Below are 18,561 nucleotides of genomic sequence, written 5' to 3'. Positions count from 1 at the left end.
TTTCTTTAATCTGACCAAAACTTCATGCTAAATGAAAAGCAACACAACTGAATAACATCAGTGGCTGAATAACAATGAAACACTCAAACGTCTCAGTTAGCTAGTGTGACGAAACAAGGCTTGATATCAGACGTATTGATTAAATATATTACTGACTTGCCACAGCAGTTTTTAAAGTGTTGCTACTGATGTTCCACTCCTGCTTGACATGAAGCTGAAGTGTCATGAGGCAGAGTAACGAGTGCCATCAGTGCGCCCAAAATCACATGACTACCGCGAACAAGGCCTCGTTACGTCATATGTATTAAACCCTATGCACAATATTTATGTAATACGAGTTCAAAGCTTCTGTAGAGCCAGTGAAGACGCTTTGTCAGCTGCAGTTCAGACAAAGAGCCAGCAGATGTACCTCTTCGAAGGTGCTTCCGAGTTTCCTAAGGCTTCAGTTTCACCGTCACCAAGTGTCGCTTATATGACTGAACTGCCTGCCATACCTGCACCTCCTGTCTGTCTCCACTGCAGCTGTCTGATCTGTGGCACCGTCAAAGTGTTTTTCCCAAAAGCTGGTTTCAAACCAAACAGGCAGCTGTTTGCTTCTGCATTATTCTGAACCATCTATTCTTTTGTTCTGAGTAGAGTGTTCAGATAGTATCTGTCTCTGCTTCTTTCCCTTGCTGGTAGTAAGATGCAGGTAAATAAAGCGTCTGCCCGCTCGTCAATCGTTCACAGTTTAAATCTGTCGGATACATTCAGCTGTGTCTTCCCTTCATGGAGTTATAATCTGTGAGTTTATTAGTCATTCTACTGTTAGCAAAGTACAGATATGTTTATCATTTAGTCATGTTGAGCAGAAACGGACTGAGACGAGCGTTAAGAAGGTTTGTAAAGATAAAAAGCCTTGGTGCCAGCAGGAACCCGATAACACAGTCCACATGCTCCAGCAGCCTGAGATGTGTGGAATCATCTCGTACATTTTAGTAGAATAGCTCAGCTCAACTCCAGACTTACATGAATCACACAGCAGAGTCAGAAACTGAAAAAAAACAGCTGCTGCTGAAATGCTGACATTTGACTCCACTTCCAATCATTTCAACCAGAGCTCTTTTTACACAGATAAGCAATTCTTTGTTTTGCTTTAGTAAAATTGGTGCCATTCAAGCAGTTCTGATAACATTTTAAAGTGGAAAACCAAGGGTTAGCACCAAATGGCAGCAAGCCTGCAAGCTGTGCCTAACTGCACACTCCTCATGCAGTCCAACCTTTTAACCACAGAACCGTCATCCTGCACAGCCTCCTTCTCTACCACATGAGGCAGGAGCACTTTCCCAAAGCCTCCAGCATAACTCAACGCCTGGAGGAAGAAGAATGAGGAGGAGGACACAGTCATCAGAAACTACAGCTGGAAACCTGAAAAGGCTTCTTTAGAAAGTGTAGCTGTGCCACATTACACCATCAGCATGATGGACCCATCACCATCCCAACTGGACTCCTCATGTCAGAATTATTATTATTTTTTATTTCTGACACACTGACCTTCTCGAAGTCCTCTCGGGCTGAGGGGAGATCTGCAGCCAGTGAGGGGTCTCCTCTCTGCTTCTCCATCCTCTCGCCCCTCACCATCGTCGTCTTGACAACCTTGCTGACCTTTCGACCCTGCACAGGCACCACCTCGAACTCTGATGCTGTGGCGGCGCCCAGAGCCAGAGGCTCAGAGAAGGTCAGCTGGAGAAAAACGACAAAGGCTTCAAAGAGAGGCTCCCTGTATGTTCTCTTAGCTTTTTATCAAGTTCTCCCATGGGTTCAAAATGTCCATACTGTCAGTACAGTTTTAGTCAAATACCCTAAATAATCTAGTTAGTCTAAAGTACAACTTCACTTTAGCTTAAAGGGATATTTTGGACATTTTGAAGTGGGGTTTTACCTGGTTAGTGTCAAATAGCGTAGCACCTTAGGTGCTGCCCAGGCCTGAGAAACTGATGATGATGTAAAGGCTTTATAAAATAGTTTTTACATGACCCACTATGAAATTTGGGAAATTGGCACCATTTTAAAATCAAAGCAATCTTGGCTGTGATCTGACTAGCCATTTAGCTCATCAGTCCTGTCAGAATTTAACATTGTTTCTTCTAACTGAAGACATTCGAAAAGCTATCTACAAAAGGTAAAATACTAATTGTTCATAACTTTAACATAAAACACCACTTCAAAGAGGCGGAAATATCTCTTTAAAGCACTGTACAGGTAATATTTGTAACCAACACTAAAAAGAAGAATAAGGGCTGTGATAGTTAAAATACAGATACTACTGGACCATTTATGACACCAAGTCTACGACAGAGCTACAAGTGTGAGATTCTCCTCCAGGGAACATAATCTCATACATCTTTGTCTTAATCAAGTTATTGTTTTGGTTGCAGGTTTTCTTTCCTATGAGACACAAGATGGCCTTTTCAAACTTTAAACAAATCTGAAATTCAGCAAAACAAACACCAGTCAGTATCAGGATTAGCTAAACACCACGGTAGTTATTATTACAGTCCTCCTGCTGTAGAAGTGTGTCAAAGCAGCTGCTGTTAGACCCCCACCTCTTTCTGATCTCCCTCCGTGTGGAGTACCGTTCTCTTTACCACTCTGGACACAGCATCTCCCTCCTCTATTTGCACCATCTCCTGGTGAGAGCCCTCAATGCTCACTTCCTGTGTCTCTGAGCCATCCGGAGACACATACTTACGGATCACCTTCCGTGTGATCTGGTGGAGAATAAAGCAAGACAAGTTCTACTAAAAAAAGCCCAGAGATTCTAAAATTTGGATTTCCTGATTGTGCCTTTAAATGTGTCTTACTTTCTTCACCACCATGTTGCCGTGCTCATCTGTGTACTTCTCCTCAGTGACGGTCTGTGGTGGGATGTCTGACAGATTATCTGCCTGCAAAAACACAAGACCCATGCTGTCAGACCGCACCTCAGTAGTAATTTAACATTACTCAGTCAGAACCAGCAGGTCTACATGCTGTTTAAGGCTCCTTTCACACTGGATGACGACACAGAGGCAACGTTAAAAAAAAAAAAAAATCGACCAAAACTTGGGATAGTTTTCTTGGTGATATCTTTAAGGGTGTACCAAGAATGCAGTAGGCTTCCCATTACATATGATAGACCATGATCGGTTGCGGAGGGTTTTAGCCATGTTCAAAAGTTCTTTGATCAGTTTGTGGTGGTTTGTCATTGTGGTGGTAGCGTATTGGAGTCCTAGTTATAGCGTGGCGGCATCAGCAGCAGTACAGCCACGACACAGGACCACACATTTGGGTGGCTTGGTTGTCAAGAATTTAAAGCAGAACTGGCCTCATGCCTAAGCTACGACCCCATCACGCCATTAAGTTATTGCAACGCCCTCCATGGCAAGGCTGCTATGAGGATCGAGTTCCGCTGTCTCTCTTCCAGTAACCAGTAGTGTCATGCTGTGGTCTCACCATGTGTAAACACCACACCACACTCATTCACCTTTCGAATGTAAAATCAGAAGGGTGGATGTGGTCCACACAAAACCCTTTCACCTGCAACATGACATGCTGCTGATAGTGTTTCCTCCTCTAAAGCAAGGCGAAAACTAATGGTGGGAGTCCCAGAAACATCCAATATATATATAGGAAAAATACGCAATTTGTGACAGTCATGAAAACAACCTATTGCAGACGTGATACTCATGGCATCATGTTAGTGTGGAGTGATCTGTAAGTGTGTAGCAAGGCGTGGTGCTACTGCGGTCGTATGTGTTGTGGGAATGAGCTGCTGATGTATAGGGACTGGTGAGGGTGGAAGAGAACATCACAGAGATGTGGAATATAGCGGGAAAAACCTATTTGATGAATACTTAGAGTCAAACAGTGTCAAAATTGGTTCAATTCTAAAAGGTTGTGTTGGTTCATTGTCCATTGTGAAGGGGGTCCAAAGCGTCTTTTAATTTAAAAAAAATCTAAAAATAGAAAAAATCTGGTGAAAATTACATCTCGAATCAATTATTACCAGAATCAGCAAAAGCTGCACCAAAGTCTTTAGAAGCCACAAGTAAATTTAACTATTCAACACGGAGGCTTTTTGTAACAGAACAAAACAACATGCAGGACAAAGTAATAGTGATTGTGAAAAAGCAAATGACTACAAACAACAAAAGAGCAAAGATCAAACAGAACGTTTGACATATTTGTTCCAGGAACTTTATTTTCCATATTTCAAGAGAAGAATTTGTGCCACGTTAATGTTTAAACTCTTTTTTTAGTTCATGACTAACCTCAAATGTCAAGTTCAAAGAATACACCCTTCCACGCTTTCATGCTTTCTTTTACCTGAATGATTATTCTGCGTCGGACCACCCTGGTGGTCAGCACCTCCTCCTCTGAGCTATCAGAGGATAGCATCCCTAGCTCCTCTGCTATCTCCTGGGAGACAGCACACAACCAGCATGGGTCAATACACTGAGTTTCCAACACCGCACACTCCTGCAGGCAGCCCATGCTCCAGCTTTTCTCTTAACCTCACTTTTGGATTCTGTTTGCCAGAGAGACTATTTTGCTCATGTATAAGATGAGAAAATTAAAAAAAAGTTGAAGAGCGGGACGTTGAAGTGATGTGAGATGAAGAGAAGGCCCGTGATGCAAAAATGTTCAGCTGAAACAACCGTGCAGGGATCTGAGCCAGAGTGCAAAATATGATGATTTTATATGGAAGAGTTAAAATGTCTAAAACAAAGTACAAGTAAAGAACTAAAAAATGGTTAGGGTATTATTTTTACACACTGGTGGAAACAACTGCATGCAGAAATCAAACAATGTGAATGTCAACAGTTTAAATATATATTTAAATATCAACTGATGTGTCAAAGTAAGGAACTGCAAATTGATTACAATATACAAAGAGTTTTAGTTTTGAATTTTTCCACTATTTTTTTTTTCAAAGTTTAGGCACTCATGCACACAATACACTTGTCAGCCTCATTTAGTTCAGTAAGAGTGGTCTTAATCTCACAAATCTTTAATGCAGCATCACAGCAGTCAGCCTGAAACCAGGTAAATCACCAGCCAATGCAGTGCTGCTCTCATGCACAGCCTCTTACCCTTCCCAGGGAGTCGTCATCATCGTAATACCCTGCCTGATCTCTAGAGGGAAGCTCCTCACATGTGTGGACGCCACACTCCCGTGAAGCTTCTGAATCATAAGCAAAGTCACCAAGACTTTCACTGCCAGAAGAGAATCTCCTCTGATCTCCAATTTGAAGAAAAGGTTGAGCTGTGTACTCACGACTCCTTTTCAAGAGACCCACATCAGGAGTCCTTGGTTTGGGAGAAGGGGGTTCAGAGATATGATAGGCAGCCTCATGCTCTGGCTCCTCCACATCATCTGGTTCAGAAAAGTCTTGTTTGCAGTCAAAGAATTCCAGGTCTGAATCAGAGTGTTCTGGAGATTTAGGGGCCTTACTTGATTCCTTTTGTTGGATGTTTGGATCCTGCAGTTCGAATTCTAATGCTGCTCTCTCAAATTCTGAGAGGACTCTCTTAAAGCCAGGGGAAAACTCAAAGTCCTCAACAGTTTTGGATACTCTGTTGATGTTATCTTGAGCTGCAGGCTGTGCTGAGCTGGAGTCACTAAACACTGGAGACACTGGACTCAAATCATCGGAGGAGGCTTGACTACATTCAGAAATTCTCAGGGTTTGATCTCCTGAAAATACTGCCTCGTAATCTGGCGGTATCAAAAACTGATCTGACATTGGTGAAAAAAGTTCACTAGACTGTGCTCCTTTAGGGGACAACTCCCACTCGGAGTAGCCCTGGGGCACGTCTGACTCTATGTACGAAGACTTCTCAAATGTGGGTAGAACTGGAGTAACGGTTCGATGTGTTCTGTATGAGCTCTGGGCAGGAAGTTGTATGGGAAGTGATGTGACTGGCTTATCATCAATGAACAACCCCCCTACTTTACTGCCACCTTGTGTTGGTGGTGAAGCAGACAACTGCTCTATTTTGATATCATCACATGTTTGAGGTTCTGTTTCCCCTGGAGGAACCTGTAAGTGAAATGATCTTTGTAAGTCAACTCCAATGTAACAGAAAGGTTGTATGCACCTTTGAAATTGACCTCAGCATTTTACCTGGTTAGTGTCACTGCACAAATACCTTATACTTTTAAACCAGATATGTCACTTAGACCAACAAACAGCATTTCTTGCCACAACATGCAGCTTTCATGGTAATCAATCATCAGGAAAATTAATCACAACTGAAGGAAAAGCCCTTAATATTATTTGAATATAACAATATTAATTTTTATACACACGTCAGACTCATTCCAAGTATTTTTTTCTGTTGTATTAGTTTATCAAGACATCTCTTTAGACTCGCGTAGTTGTTAGTTATTCAGGAATCTTGCTACAAAGCCATTCATAACCAGTGAGTCTGCTAGTTTCTCATGCTCTCAGTCTTACCCTATGAGAGGCTGTCTTTGTCTTTAGTTCTCCAGTAGCACTCGGTTGGATCTTTTCTTCCTTTCTTTTTACATCTTTCACTGGTGATGGCTTTTGAGACAAGTCTTTTCTGAATTCTTCCTCATCTACAACGGCTGGTACTCCAGAGGAACTTTCAGATTCATGGATGGTTTGTCCTTTGTATGTCCAGATATCTGATTGTGATTCTTTCATTTGTTGCCAATCAGGGCTAAAAAGTGCATACTCAGACTTTTTCTCAGTGGACTCAGTTAATAATGGGGACATAGTGACTGACTTTGTTTTTGGTAGTGAAAGTGATGCATCATGGTGTAAAAGTCTTGAGCTTGAGTCTAACATCGCACTGATGTCATAACCAAATTCACTTTCCGATTCAACACTTTCAGGGCTTGCAGGTCTTGGGCTGTCATCAATCCAACAATCAATAGGCAAAGCCACAAACTCGGACTCCGATGAAAATGACACGGGTGAGGATGATTTATCAAATGGGGTGGGGTCCATGAAGTAAGAAGACAGTATTCTCATAAACTCAGGTACAGGTGAGTCAGGCAAAAGCCATCTGAACTCATTGATGGATGAAATGGATTCAGGTGAGGATGGCCTGCTAGTCTCTACATCTTCTGCTGACATGACAATGAACTCATCTTCAGAATCCAAATCCAGATATTCTGATGATGATGAACGATGATGTATAATGGGGTACTCTTCAAATGCTGCGGTAAACTGAGGAATGGGGGAATCTGGAGAAAGTGGCCTGTTCTTGTTGAACTCCGGCATTGATTCTGGAGATGACGCTCTTCTGTCAGCTGCATACATGGCTGACTCAAATGACATGGGTCTGTACTCAGGCAGTGACTGAGATGATAAAGGCCTCTCACTCTCATCCTGATTCTCAGACAAAGCAGATTCTGGAGATGATGGCCTAAATTCTTCCAGGTTTGACACCAAACACAATTCCATATCATCTATATCTGACACTGGGGTTTCAGGAGAAGATGATGTAGATCTAAAAACATTTAAACACTCTGGTAACGCCACACTAAATTCTGGTATGGGAGAATCTGGCGGGAGTGGTTGAAACACACTCAAGGATTCGACAGATTCTGGTGATTGGGCTCTTGCTTCTTCCATTGTGAGTGAAGTAGGCGACAACAATTCTGGTGAGTTGGATTGATCATCACTGTCTATGTCATATATTAATGAGGACACGAAATCATCAGACAATGTCTGGACGTCAGGGCTAGGCACTTCAAATGTGTATTTTGCCTCTCTGTATGAAGCTGCTCCTTGAATTGAAATGTGTTCAATGATTGGTGGAGGTGACTCTGATAGAGGTATGTCCCTCATAGCTACTTCTGTTGAACTAAACTTATCAGTCAGCTCTAAATGTGTCAGTACAGCAGTAGTATCTTGCTCATGTATTTCTATTAGTCTGTTGTCCAATTCATCAGCTGGTACACCCTGCTCACATTCTGTTGTGCTACTAATGGACCCTGTTTTTCTGTTGAAAGTGTTCCCTGCAAACTGATGATCTTGTACCTGAGTTGCCAGCTCAGCATCATAAAGGACATTGTACTCAGCAACTGTAATGGGTGATTCCTCAGATGAGAAAGGCTGAATTGATGTTGTTAAAACAGAGCTATTCATGGTTTCATTCAATGATAATTTAGGTGCTATTACTTCTTCTGACTTTGGTGAGTCTGGCCTTTCTTCCATACAAAATGGAACTGAGGATTCTGATAAATCATCTGAATCTGTGATTTCTGTAGATGATATGTTTCTCACAGTAACAGTTTTCACAGATGTTTTTGTAAAATCTGGTACTGGGGATTCAGGAATCAGAGGTATATATTCATTATCTGATCTTTCGGATGGAGGTGACAGACTTTTCCTGTCATTTAACTCTTTGTCAAATGAAGCAGAATACACTAAATCATACTCTAAATCTGACAACTGTGACGCTGGAGATAAACCATCATATTCTGGTATGAACTCAACAGAGGGTGGCCTCTCTAGTATTTGTGACTCTAATGACTCATTAAAACCTGGCCTACTGTCAACACCAAATCCCATATATATCAAAAGCTCACCTAAAGCATATTCAACATCAGATTCAATGGACTCAGGAGACGATGATCTATACCCAGGATTTACAATCACACGTTCATGCATTGCTGGTGTGTAGTCTGGTATTGGCGAGTCTGGTGACAAAGCATGGTATTCATCTTCAGATCCTCCTGAGCCTGGTGAAGAGGGTCTGCTGTCATAAGATAATGCTCCTAGGCTTAAAACTATGTATTCAATTTCTGAACATGTTGAATCAGGAGATGCTGACCTGCGTCCAAAAACAGTTTCGTGTAATTCAAACACTGGTCGAGCAAAGTCAGGAACAGGTGAATCAGGTGAAAGTCTGACTGATGGTACTGATTCTGGAGAAGAAGGTCTGCTTTCAGTAAATGTCATGAATGGTAGATCCATTTCTGAATCCGAAAACACAGACTCAGGTGATGTAGACCTTAGACCCACGTGAGGCATGCTAGATTCATATAAAGCATAGTTAGGAATTGGTGAGTCTGGGGAAAGAAATTTAAAATCCCCATTGGATGTTACTGAACCAGGAGATTCTGCTCTGTCTTCAAAAAACCAAGGGATGCACAAATCAGTCTCTAAATCTTCATCTGTAAGCACTGATTCAGTGGATGTGGATCTGTTTATTATTTCCAAATCGGTGAGTACTTGCATGGGATACTGCGGTATTGGAGAATCAGGAGACAAACATCTAAGTTCAGAATCAGAAAGCTCTGATATGGGAGATTCTGCTCTGTCCCCATAATCATACATCTGTGCAATCAAAGGGGCATATTCTATTTCTGAAGCCTCTGATTCAGGTGATGATGACCTGTAACCAATGAACTCATGACAAGGGTCATGAAAAACCTGTCTAAAGTCAGGTATTGGGGAATCAGGAGAAAGATATGCATGTTTAGTTGGAGAAGTTAGGGATTCAGGTGACATGGCACAGTCTTCATTGACTACTGAGGAAGAGAACTCTACTTCCAAATCTGACAACAAAGATTCAGGTGACGTTGATCTTGAGACAAAATGTGATATGGAGGAGTCTTGTAGTGCTTGTGTAAATGCAGGGATAGGAGAGTCAGGCAAACATGGCGAAAGTGATGTAGCTGAACCAGGAGATGTTTCTCTATCCTCAAAAAGCCAAGTCATACACAAATCTGTCTCTGAATCTTTTTCTGAAAACACTGATTCAGGAGATGTGGATCTGTATTTTGCCCCTAAATTTACTGGGGCAAGCATTGGATACTGCGGTATTGGAGAATCAGGAGACAAACATCTAAGTTCAGAATCAGAAAGCTCTGATATAGGAGATTCTGTTCTGTCACCATAATCATACATCTGTGAAATCAAAGGGGCATATTCTATTTCTGAAGCCTCTGATTCAGGTGATGATGACCTGTAACCACTGAACTTAGGACAAGGGTCATGAAAAACCTGTCTAAAGTCAGGTATTGGGGAATCAGGAGAAAGATATGCATGTTTAGTTGGAGAAGTTAGGGATTCAGGTGACATGGCACAGTCTTCATTGACTACTGAGGAAGAGAACTCTACTTCCAAATCTGACAACAATGACTCAGGTGACGATGGCCTTGAGACTAAGTGGGATACAAAGGACTCTTGAAGTGCTTGTGTAAATTGAGGAATAGGAGAGTCCAGCGAGCATGGTGAAAGTGATGCAACTGAACCAGGAGATGTTTCTCTGTCCTCAAAAAGCCAAGTCATACACAAATCTGTCTCTGAATCTTTTTCTGAAAACACTGATTCAGGAGATGTGGATCTGTATTTTGCCCCTAAATTTACTGGGGCAAGCATTGGATACTGCGGTATTGGAGAATCAGGAGACAAACATCTAAGTTCAGAATCAGAAAGCTCTGATATAGGAGATTCTGTTCTGTCACCATAATCATACATCTGTGAAATCAAAGGGGCATATTCTATTTCTGAAGCCTCTGATTCAGGTGATGATGACCTGTAACCACTGAACTTAGGACAAGGGTCATGAAAAACCTGTCTAAAGTCAGGTATTGGGGAATCAGGAGAAAGATATGCATGTTTAGTTGGAGAAGTTAGGGATTCAGGTGACATGGCACAGTCTTCATTGACTACTGAGGAAGAGAACTCTACTTCCAAATCTGACAACAATGACTCAGGTGACGATGGCCTTGAGACTAAGTGGGATACAAAGGACTCTTGAAGTGCTTGTGTAAATTGAGGAATAGGAGAGTCCAGCGAGCATGGTGAAAGTGATGCAACTGAACCAGGAGATGTTTCTCTGTCCTCAAAAAGCCAAGTCATACACAAATCTGTCTCTGAATCTTTTTCTGAAAACACTGATTCAGGAGATGTGGATCTGTATTTTGCCCCTAAATTTACTGGGGCAAGCATTGGATACTGCGGTATTGGAGAATCAGGAGACAAACATCTAAGTTCAGAATCAGAAAGCTCTGATATAGGAGATTCTGTTCTGTCACCATAATCATACATCTGTGAAATCAAAGGGGCATATTCTATTTCTGAAGCCTCTGATTCAGGTGTTGATGACCTGTAAGTACTGATCTTTTGATACATGTCATGGAAAGCCTGTCTGAAGTCAGGTATTGGGGAATCAGGAGGAATAAATGTATGTTTAGTTGGAGAAGTTAGGGATTCAGGTGAGACATTACGGCCTTCTACAGAGAGAGATAATTCCACTTCCAAATCTGACAACAAAGATTCAGGTGAGGTTGACCCTGATACAAAGTGTGATATGGAGGAGTCTTGTAGTGCTTGTGTAAATGCAGGGATAGGAGAGTCAGGCAAACATGGCGAATGTGATGTAGTTGAACCAGGAGATGTGGTTCTGTCTTCAAAAAGCCAAGTCATACACAAATCTGTCTCTGAGTCCTCTCCTGAAAATATTGATTCTGGGGATATGGATGTTAAGTCTACATGACATACTGTAAACCTATTAAGTGTATATTCAGGAATGGGGGAGTCTGGTCTGAATTCGGATGTAGCAGAAGCAGAAGATATTGACCTGACCTCAAAAAGACAAGGCACACACACATCGGCATCTAAATCCTCATCTGAATATACTGACCTAGGAGATGCTGATCTACATGTTATTGTGCTTGGGTTACAGTATGTGTACTGAGGTATTGGGGAGTCTGTAGACATGGGATGGAAAGAAGAAATTGAGTCTGGTGAATTTGCTCTTTCTTCGTATTTAAAGAGCTGAGAAATCAATGGTGCAAACTCCACATCTGAATCAATGGATTCAGGTGATGATAGCCTACTATCACTGATGTCAGAATAGGTAACTGGTAAAGCTTGTCTGAATTCAGGTATTGGAGAATCAGCTGGAAGTTTTTTGCATTTACTAGCTGATGCTAAAGAGTCAGGAGATGAAGGCCGGTCGTCATATAACACCACACAACTCATTTCATGTTCTAAATCTGATGATACTGACTCTGGTGAGGAGGATCTGTGATTCATGTATGTGTTAATGGAGTATTGTGACACCTTCACAAACTCTGGAATTGGTGAATCTGGTGAGAGAACTCTAAATTCATTTTGAGAGCCTGTTGAATCAGGAGATGATGATCTATAAAATAATGTCAATGACATAGGGGAGGAAGGCCTATACTCTGATTCAGAATCTGGTGACAAAGGTCTGTTTTCAAGTTCTGGTTCTGACTCTGATGTATTTTTTCTACTTTGGGTTTCTAACAACAACTTCATTGAGGGAGCATACTCAACATTTGATGGAACAAATGGACGAGATGCTGAACTAAACCCAACAAAGGAGGGAAAACGTTCTGTTATTCTTGTTCCGAATTGAGGCACAGGTGAATCCTGGTGTTCATTTTCAGACTCAAATGAATCAGGTGACTGAGGTTGGTGCTCATCAAATACTGATGCAGGCAAGCCATTTTCATATTCTACATCAGAATAACATGCTGGCTCTGGTGAAGTAGATTTGCAATTGGCAGTTAAAACAATTGGAGGATGAAAAGTAAATTGTGTAAAATCAGATATGGGCGAATCGGGTGAAAGTATTCGTAACTCATATTTATCAGGTGTAGGGCTCCTCTCTTTAACCTCAGTAAAAGGCATGTCCAAAATTCCCAGTTCTGTGTCTGACATATCCATTATAGGAGATGATGACTTGCTTGCTGAAGCTAAGAAACTTTGTTCTTTACTTTGAATAAATGGTGGTAAAGGAGAGTCTGGAGACAAAGTACAAAACTCATTAATGGATACTGTCGAATCTGGAGATGTTGTTCTTATTTCTGTCATTAAAAGAGACTGTGGAGATATTGGCTTACATACCATCATTGATTCTGGAAAATATGCCCATATCTCAGTTTCTGATGACACTGAATGTGGAGAACATGGTCTGTTTTCTATACAGAGCTCTGTCGAAGTGAGTTCAGATAAACTCTCCATATCTGAGGAGATTGATTTGGCTGTGGAAGACCCACATACACCAACTACATTAAAAGATTCATGAATATCTGGCACATCCAATTCATTAGGTTTTACATCTGAAACATTTTCAGAGGATGTTGGGCTGTTATGATTTCTTACTGGAGATTCAGAAGAAGATACTGAAAACTGGAGAATAGGTAAATCTGGAGATAAAAGTCTATTCTTGTCAACAGAGATTTCAGGACTCACTGACTGTTGATTCTCTGGTGAGAGATGTTCATATTCTGCCTCAGAGTCAGGTGACATTGGCCTACCTCTTTCCTCTATATTTGAATCAAGGGAAACAAAATCTGTTCTAGTTTCCTCTATTTCAAACAATCCAGCTCTGTTTAGAAAGACTTCACCTACATAATGAGGATCGTAAAGCTGACATATCAGCTGGTGTGTTCTAAGTGTTGGGTCAGCTACTAAATGTTCATGTTCAGAATTGGAGACAAGTGATTCTGGTGAGTATGGTCTCTGTTCTGTGAAGACCAGTGGCATTGACAGGCCATTTTCAATATCTGAACATACTGACTCTGGTGAGGAGGACCTGTAACCCGAGCCAGCTGTAATTAGTTCTGATTTTCCAAGTCTGAAGTCTGGTATAGGTGAATCTGGTGATAATGCTGCCATATCATCTATGGATATTGCTGAACTAGGTGATGAAGGTCTTCTTTCACTGAAAATTGTGAACATGCTAAGTTCTGATTCCTCATCTGACTCGGCTGATTGTGGCGAATATTGTAGAGAGTGAGAAATGTTTGCAAGGTCACTGGAAAACTGGAGAACTTGAGAATCTAGACACAAATCTTTTAAAGTTTCTGGAGAATCTGATCTTTGTACATTTATTAATGCCATTTCTTGAGGTGATAAAGGCCTGCACTCTGACTCTGTACTGTTCAATGTCACATGTTTCTCTGGCTCTTTCATTTCTTCCACCTCAGAAATATACTCAGATTTTGTTGCATCATACTCAAAAACCCCTGTTTTACTGAAGAATGTCTCTCCAACATACTGAGGATCACGTATTTGAGAAATGAGCTTCCAGTGTTCTGTATCATAACCAACTTTGTAGATTGTCCCACTGATTGCTTCTACAGATTGCGTATTACTGCCCAACAGCCTTTCTGTGAACTCAAATACTTGTGATTCTGGAGAGTCAGCTCTCTGGTTTGAAATACTTGTATCTACATCAAAGTCTGCAGATTGTGCACCTTCTGAGATTACTGATTCAGGAGATGATAATCGATGGGTAATAACAGAAACTGACTCAGTAAAACCTGCTCTGAAATCTGGTATTGGTGAATCACCTTGACAACCAGCTCCAGAAAGCACTGATTCAGGTGACAATGTTCTCCCACTGCAGCACATTGACTGAGACAAATACACGTGGTCTAGATCTGAGACAAATGAAGCTGGTGATGAGGATCTCTCAAATGAGGACAAATTAGTTTCTAGTAAGACCCATTCAAACTGTGGAATGGGCGACTCTGGTAAAAGTGGCCCGTTTTCATCCACTGAGTCCAAAGATGGGGGTCGGCTTTCACCATATAATGATTCCAAAGAGGAAGACCTAGACTCAAAGTCTGAGGCAACTGAAACAGGTGATGATGATTTTTCAACACCTGTTTCAGTTGTCAAGGCATGAGAGTCTGGTAAAACCCTTCTAAAGTCTGGGATGGGAGACTCAGGTGAAAGGGCTCTGTTTCCATCAACTGAGTCTGCAGATACAGGTCTGTTCTCAGTAAATAATGTTTCCAAAGACACAGAACCATACTCAACGTCTGATAAAATGGATTCAAATGATGACGACCGAACAGACATAACACCTATAAAAGACTCTGAAGAAAACATTCCAAAATTGGGAATAGGAGAGTCAATTGACAGTGTTTTATATGCATTTAGAGATGATACTGAATCAGGAGATGAAGGTCTGTCATTAAAAAGTTGTGACAAATTTAAATCAGTTTCTTGTTCCATGTCTGACAACACTAACTCTGGAGAATCTGGTCTCATATAAAATTGTGAAGGACCTGTAAAAGAGGTTATAAATTGAGGAATAGGAGAGTCTGCTGTAAATGCTAGCTGATTATCTGCAGAACTCCCTAATTGGGAGGGTTGGTGTACAACTGTGTCCCCTGGAATCAATGATTCTGGTGACATCGGCTTATTTTCTGCTTCAGAATCAAGTGGGAGGGACCTTTTGCACATTTCTACTTGTAAAGCTGATCTTTCCTGACAAGATTCTGACTGTGTTCCACATAACTGAAACCTTCCTACTTTGCTGATGAACGTTTTTCCTGCATACTGTGGATCACGGATTGGAGAGATAAATTTCCATACTTCTGCATCGTAAGCTAAACTGTAGACTGGTTGTGGATGTTCTGTTACAGATAAAGATGTATGATGCTGATGTTTAATACCTGAAGACTCTTCAGCTTCTTCCTGACCTTTGGGTACACCTGTAGTTAATGCCAGTGATAGGTTTAGATCCTCAGATGCCGGTTCTGGTGATGATAAAGTTAAGGACCTAGCTTTGTCACCAGATACTTGTGTGTCTTCATTCGTTTTAGAAAGAACATCTTTTTGATGTTTTTTAACTTTTTTAGATTTTTTTCTTTTACTACAACCCAATTTATCACTTCCAAAACTATGAATTTCCTTATTTGACCTTTCTGCATTTGATAAATCATGTGATAGTTCTGTTTTACATACATCAGCTGATGAAACCTCAGCTGGAGACAAATGCTCATTTGATGTATCCAATTCAGGAGAATGAGTTCTAATGTCTAGCAGTGCTGACTGTGGTGGCGTTTTGAACTTGGGCACTGGGTCTAGGGAAAGAGGTTTTTCTTCAACATCAGACAAGTAAATAATGACCCAGTCTTCATCTTTTTCAGTCGGGGACTCAACTGGTGTTGGTGGTGTGTTCTCTGGATCAAAGATCTTTGCGAATTTAACTGATTCTGTGGAGATAGCTGGATTTCTATCAACAGATAAAATGGATTCCAGTTCATTTCCTGATGTAACAGAAGAAGATGAGAAAGCTTTGTTTTCATTATTAAATGATGGAGTCAGAGAGCCATAATCTACATCAGAGTATACAGACTCAGGTGAGTTAAATCTCTCTTCTGTCATTAGTAAGTCGGACCATTTGGGACTGAACTCAGGAACAGATAAATCCGGTGACAATGCTTGACATTCATTCACAGACACTGCAGATTCTGGAGATATAGGCCTGACTTCAGAAAACATAATTAATTCCCCCATTTCAAACTCTGCATGTGATGCGTCTGACTCCGGTGATGATGATCTATATTCACATGTAAAAGGCTCAGAGGCAAACTGTCTAAAATCTTGGACAGGAGAATCTGGTGGAAGCTGACAGCATGAGGAGATGGATTTTGTGGATTCAGGAGACGATGGCCTGATCTCATGGAAATCAGGAGTGACACACGGATCAATTGTAAAAAGCCAATTTACTGTTTCTAAAACAACAGACTCAGGTGATGATGCTCTGTCTTCAATATCAAAACTTAAGGACTGAGGTGAAATGGATCCTTCATCACAATAGTCACTGCCTGGTGATACTGGCCTTCCAAATGGTCTTCTGTTTGAAACCATTGGTGTCAATGGCCTTTCCTCTGCTTCTGCTGCAAATGGCCAAGTAGTACCCTCTAAGGTGCGCAGTAGCTGTTGTGTTTGAGTTGATGCCCCAACATGTTCAGGTTCCCATGGAAGAACAGGTGGTGGGAGTGGAGACAATGGCCTAAACTGTGGTACTGGAGAATCAGGTGCAAGAAAATTCAGCTCATTCACTGATGACAGAGATTCAGGTGAGGAGGCTCTGCTCTCTGTCAGTAATATTACAGTATCAGGACAACATTCACGTGAAGCCAAACTCTCATGTGCTAAAATTCCAAGGTCAGAAACAATTTCAGATAGTGAAACATGTTCAGGTGCTTTAAATGTGGTAGAAAAGGTATCTAAGGTAATTACCTCTTTTTGAACCATTGAACCTGGACTTTTACAGCTTACATTAGAAGAATCAGTTAAATTTTGGCTGGCTACAGTTAGCATTTGTTTTGTGCTATGAAGGGATTCAAGATCACCTGAACATAAGGGCTGGTAAACATGATCAGCCACAGAGCTCAGACCATCTTCGGCTTTTGTGTGTCTCACAGCTTCCAGAACCTCATCGCTCCTGACTACTTGAATGGTGTCATCAGAGGGTGAACTCACAGGTAATGTGGACACACCTTCACTATATGAATCCACTGCCTCAGCTTCATGTCCATACAGCACTTTATAAAGTCGATGAGACATTTCATCTTCATGTCTCATGGATGTTTGTTTGGCCTTTTTTGGCATCCCACTGACTGGGCTTACTGAAGTAGGCTGAGGCAATTCTTCACTTAAAGTTTGCTGAGAAACCTCCTCAGTTTCCGTAAGCTCCATAGACAGTTCTCTAAAGTCTTGTTCGGCTTCATCACCTTCCACCAAGCTGTCTCCAAAATCAGTCATGGACAGCGGTCGATCTTCACATACACCTGTTCTAGAGCTACTGAACGTCTCCCGCCAAGGTAATGGAAATAAATAATCTGAAAAGTCTTCAGAATGGGTAGTTTGGAGACACTCCAAGCTCCAGTCCTCTCCCCCCTCTGCCCCCTCATATTCAACAGCCCCTTCAGTGTAACATGGTTCCAAAGTGGGGTTTGAAGGAGGAGTAATCTGGGCACACAACCTGGGCTCCCCCTTATACACGGGATCTATCACATGAGATCGGAGGTTGTAGGGAGAAGTGCGATACAACGTGAAGAACGGACTTACTTGTTTATAACTGCCTGTGTGTACCGAGTCTGTCACTTCCTCATATATTGTTTGTGATGACCTGCAAAACAAAATACAAAAACGTGTTGATATCTAGTCACACAATGACAAAGTAATGAGGTCAATCGCTAATAAAACACTGTTCTATTTTTTAAAAAACGGCAAATTTAAGCAGCATAAAATTCCAAGATGTTTATAGCCCAGTGGGTTGGAAAATTATTTACCTTGTCTTTTGGTATTAAGGGTGCCACTGAATAAGTACCCTATTTTCATTAAAAGTAACTCCACCCTTTTTTCCTTTCTGTTAGCATTTTTTTTGTTGTTGTTCTGTATCTATTTGCATAGCTTTGATGTAAAGCATGCAAATTATACACCAAAATGTGCAACTACAGCCGAAATAGTGTGCTATGACTTGCAAAAGTATACAAAATTACAAAAAAAACAAAAAACAACACGTGCCCTTTTAGGAGCTCTACATCTCAGACATATTTACCAGTAAGCTGGCCAGGATGTTTGCCTACCAAGACATTACCCCCACTCTGAGTCTCCTCCTTTCTCATCACCAACCATGAGACAACCTTCAGATCTCAGCCTCACTTCCTGAACTTTAATAAACCTGTAAAACCACTTTGTTAGGGTGTCCCTGCTAGTGAAATTCCAGATTGTAAGGCAATAAAACAGAAAGACTGCCAAAAGGAGTGAA

The 18,561-nt window shown here is 41.3% G+C and overlaps 1 protein-coding gene across 19 annotated transcripts in view; it reads right to left on the bottom strand.

Annotated features, from left to right (window-relative positions):
* ank2b (ankyrin 2b, neuronal) overlaps positions 1-18,561 on the bottom strand; it is a 201,454-nt gene that overhangs the window by 3,344 nt on the left and 179,549 nt on the right. For 17 of the 19 annotated variants that reach the window (XM_017430288.3, XM_017430293.3, XM_017430282.3 and 14 more), the window contains 5 exons: positions 17,859-17,919; positions 2,844-2,927; positions 2,586-2,750; positions 1,534-1,722; positions 1,260-1,351 (listed from right to left, as the gene is read on the bottom strand). In XM_017430288.3, coding sequence (XP_017285777.1) covers positions 1,260-1,351; positions 1,534-1,722; positions 2,586-2,750; positions 2,844-2,927; positions 17,859-17,919 — 591 coding nt within the window. The other 2 variants (XM_037976770.1, XM_037976769.1) reach the window with 2 other exon arrangements.

The sequence above is a fragment of the Kryptolebias marmoratus genome, linkage group LG7, assembly GCF_001649575.2.
Source record: "Kryptolebias marmoratus isolate JLee-2015 linkage group LG7, ASM164957v2, whole genome shotgun sequence".
Classification (NCBI taxonomy): domain Eukaryota; kingdom Metazoa; phylum Chordata; class Actinopteri; order Cyprinodontiformes; family Rivulidae; genus Kryptolebias; species Kryptolebias marmoratus.
This window is presented reverse-complemented; position numbering and strand designations above follow the sequence as displayed.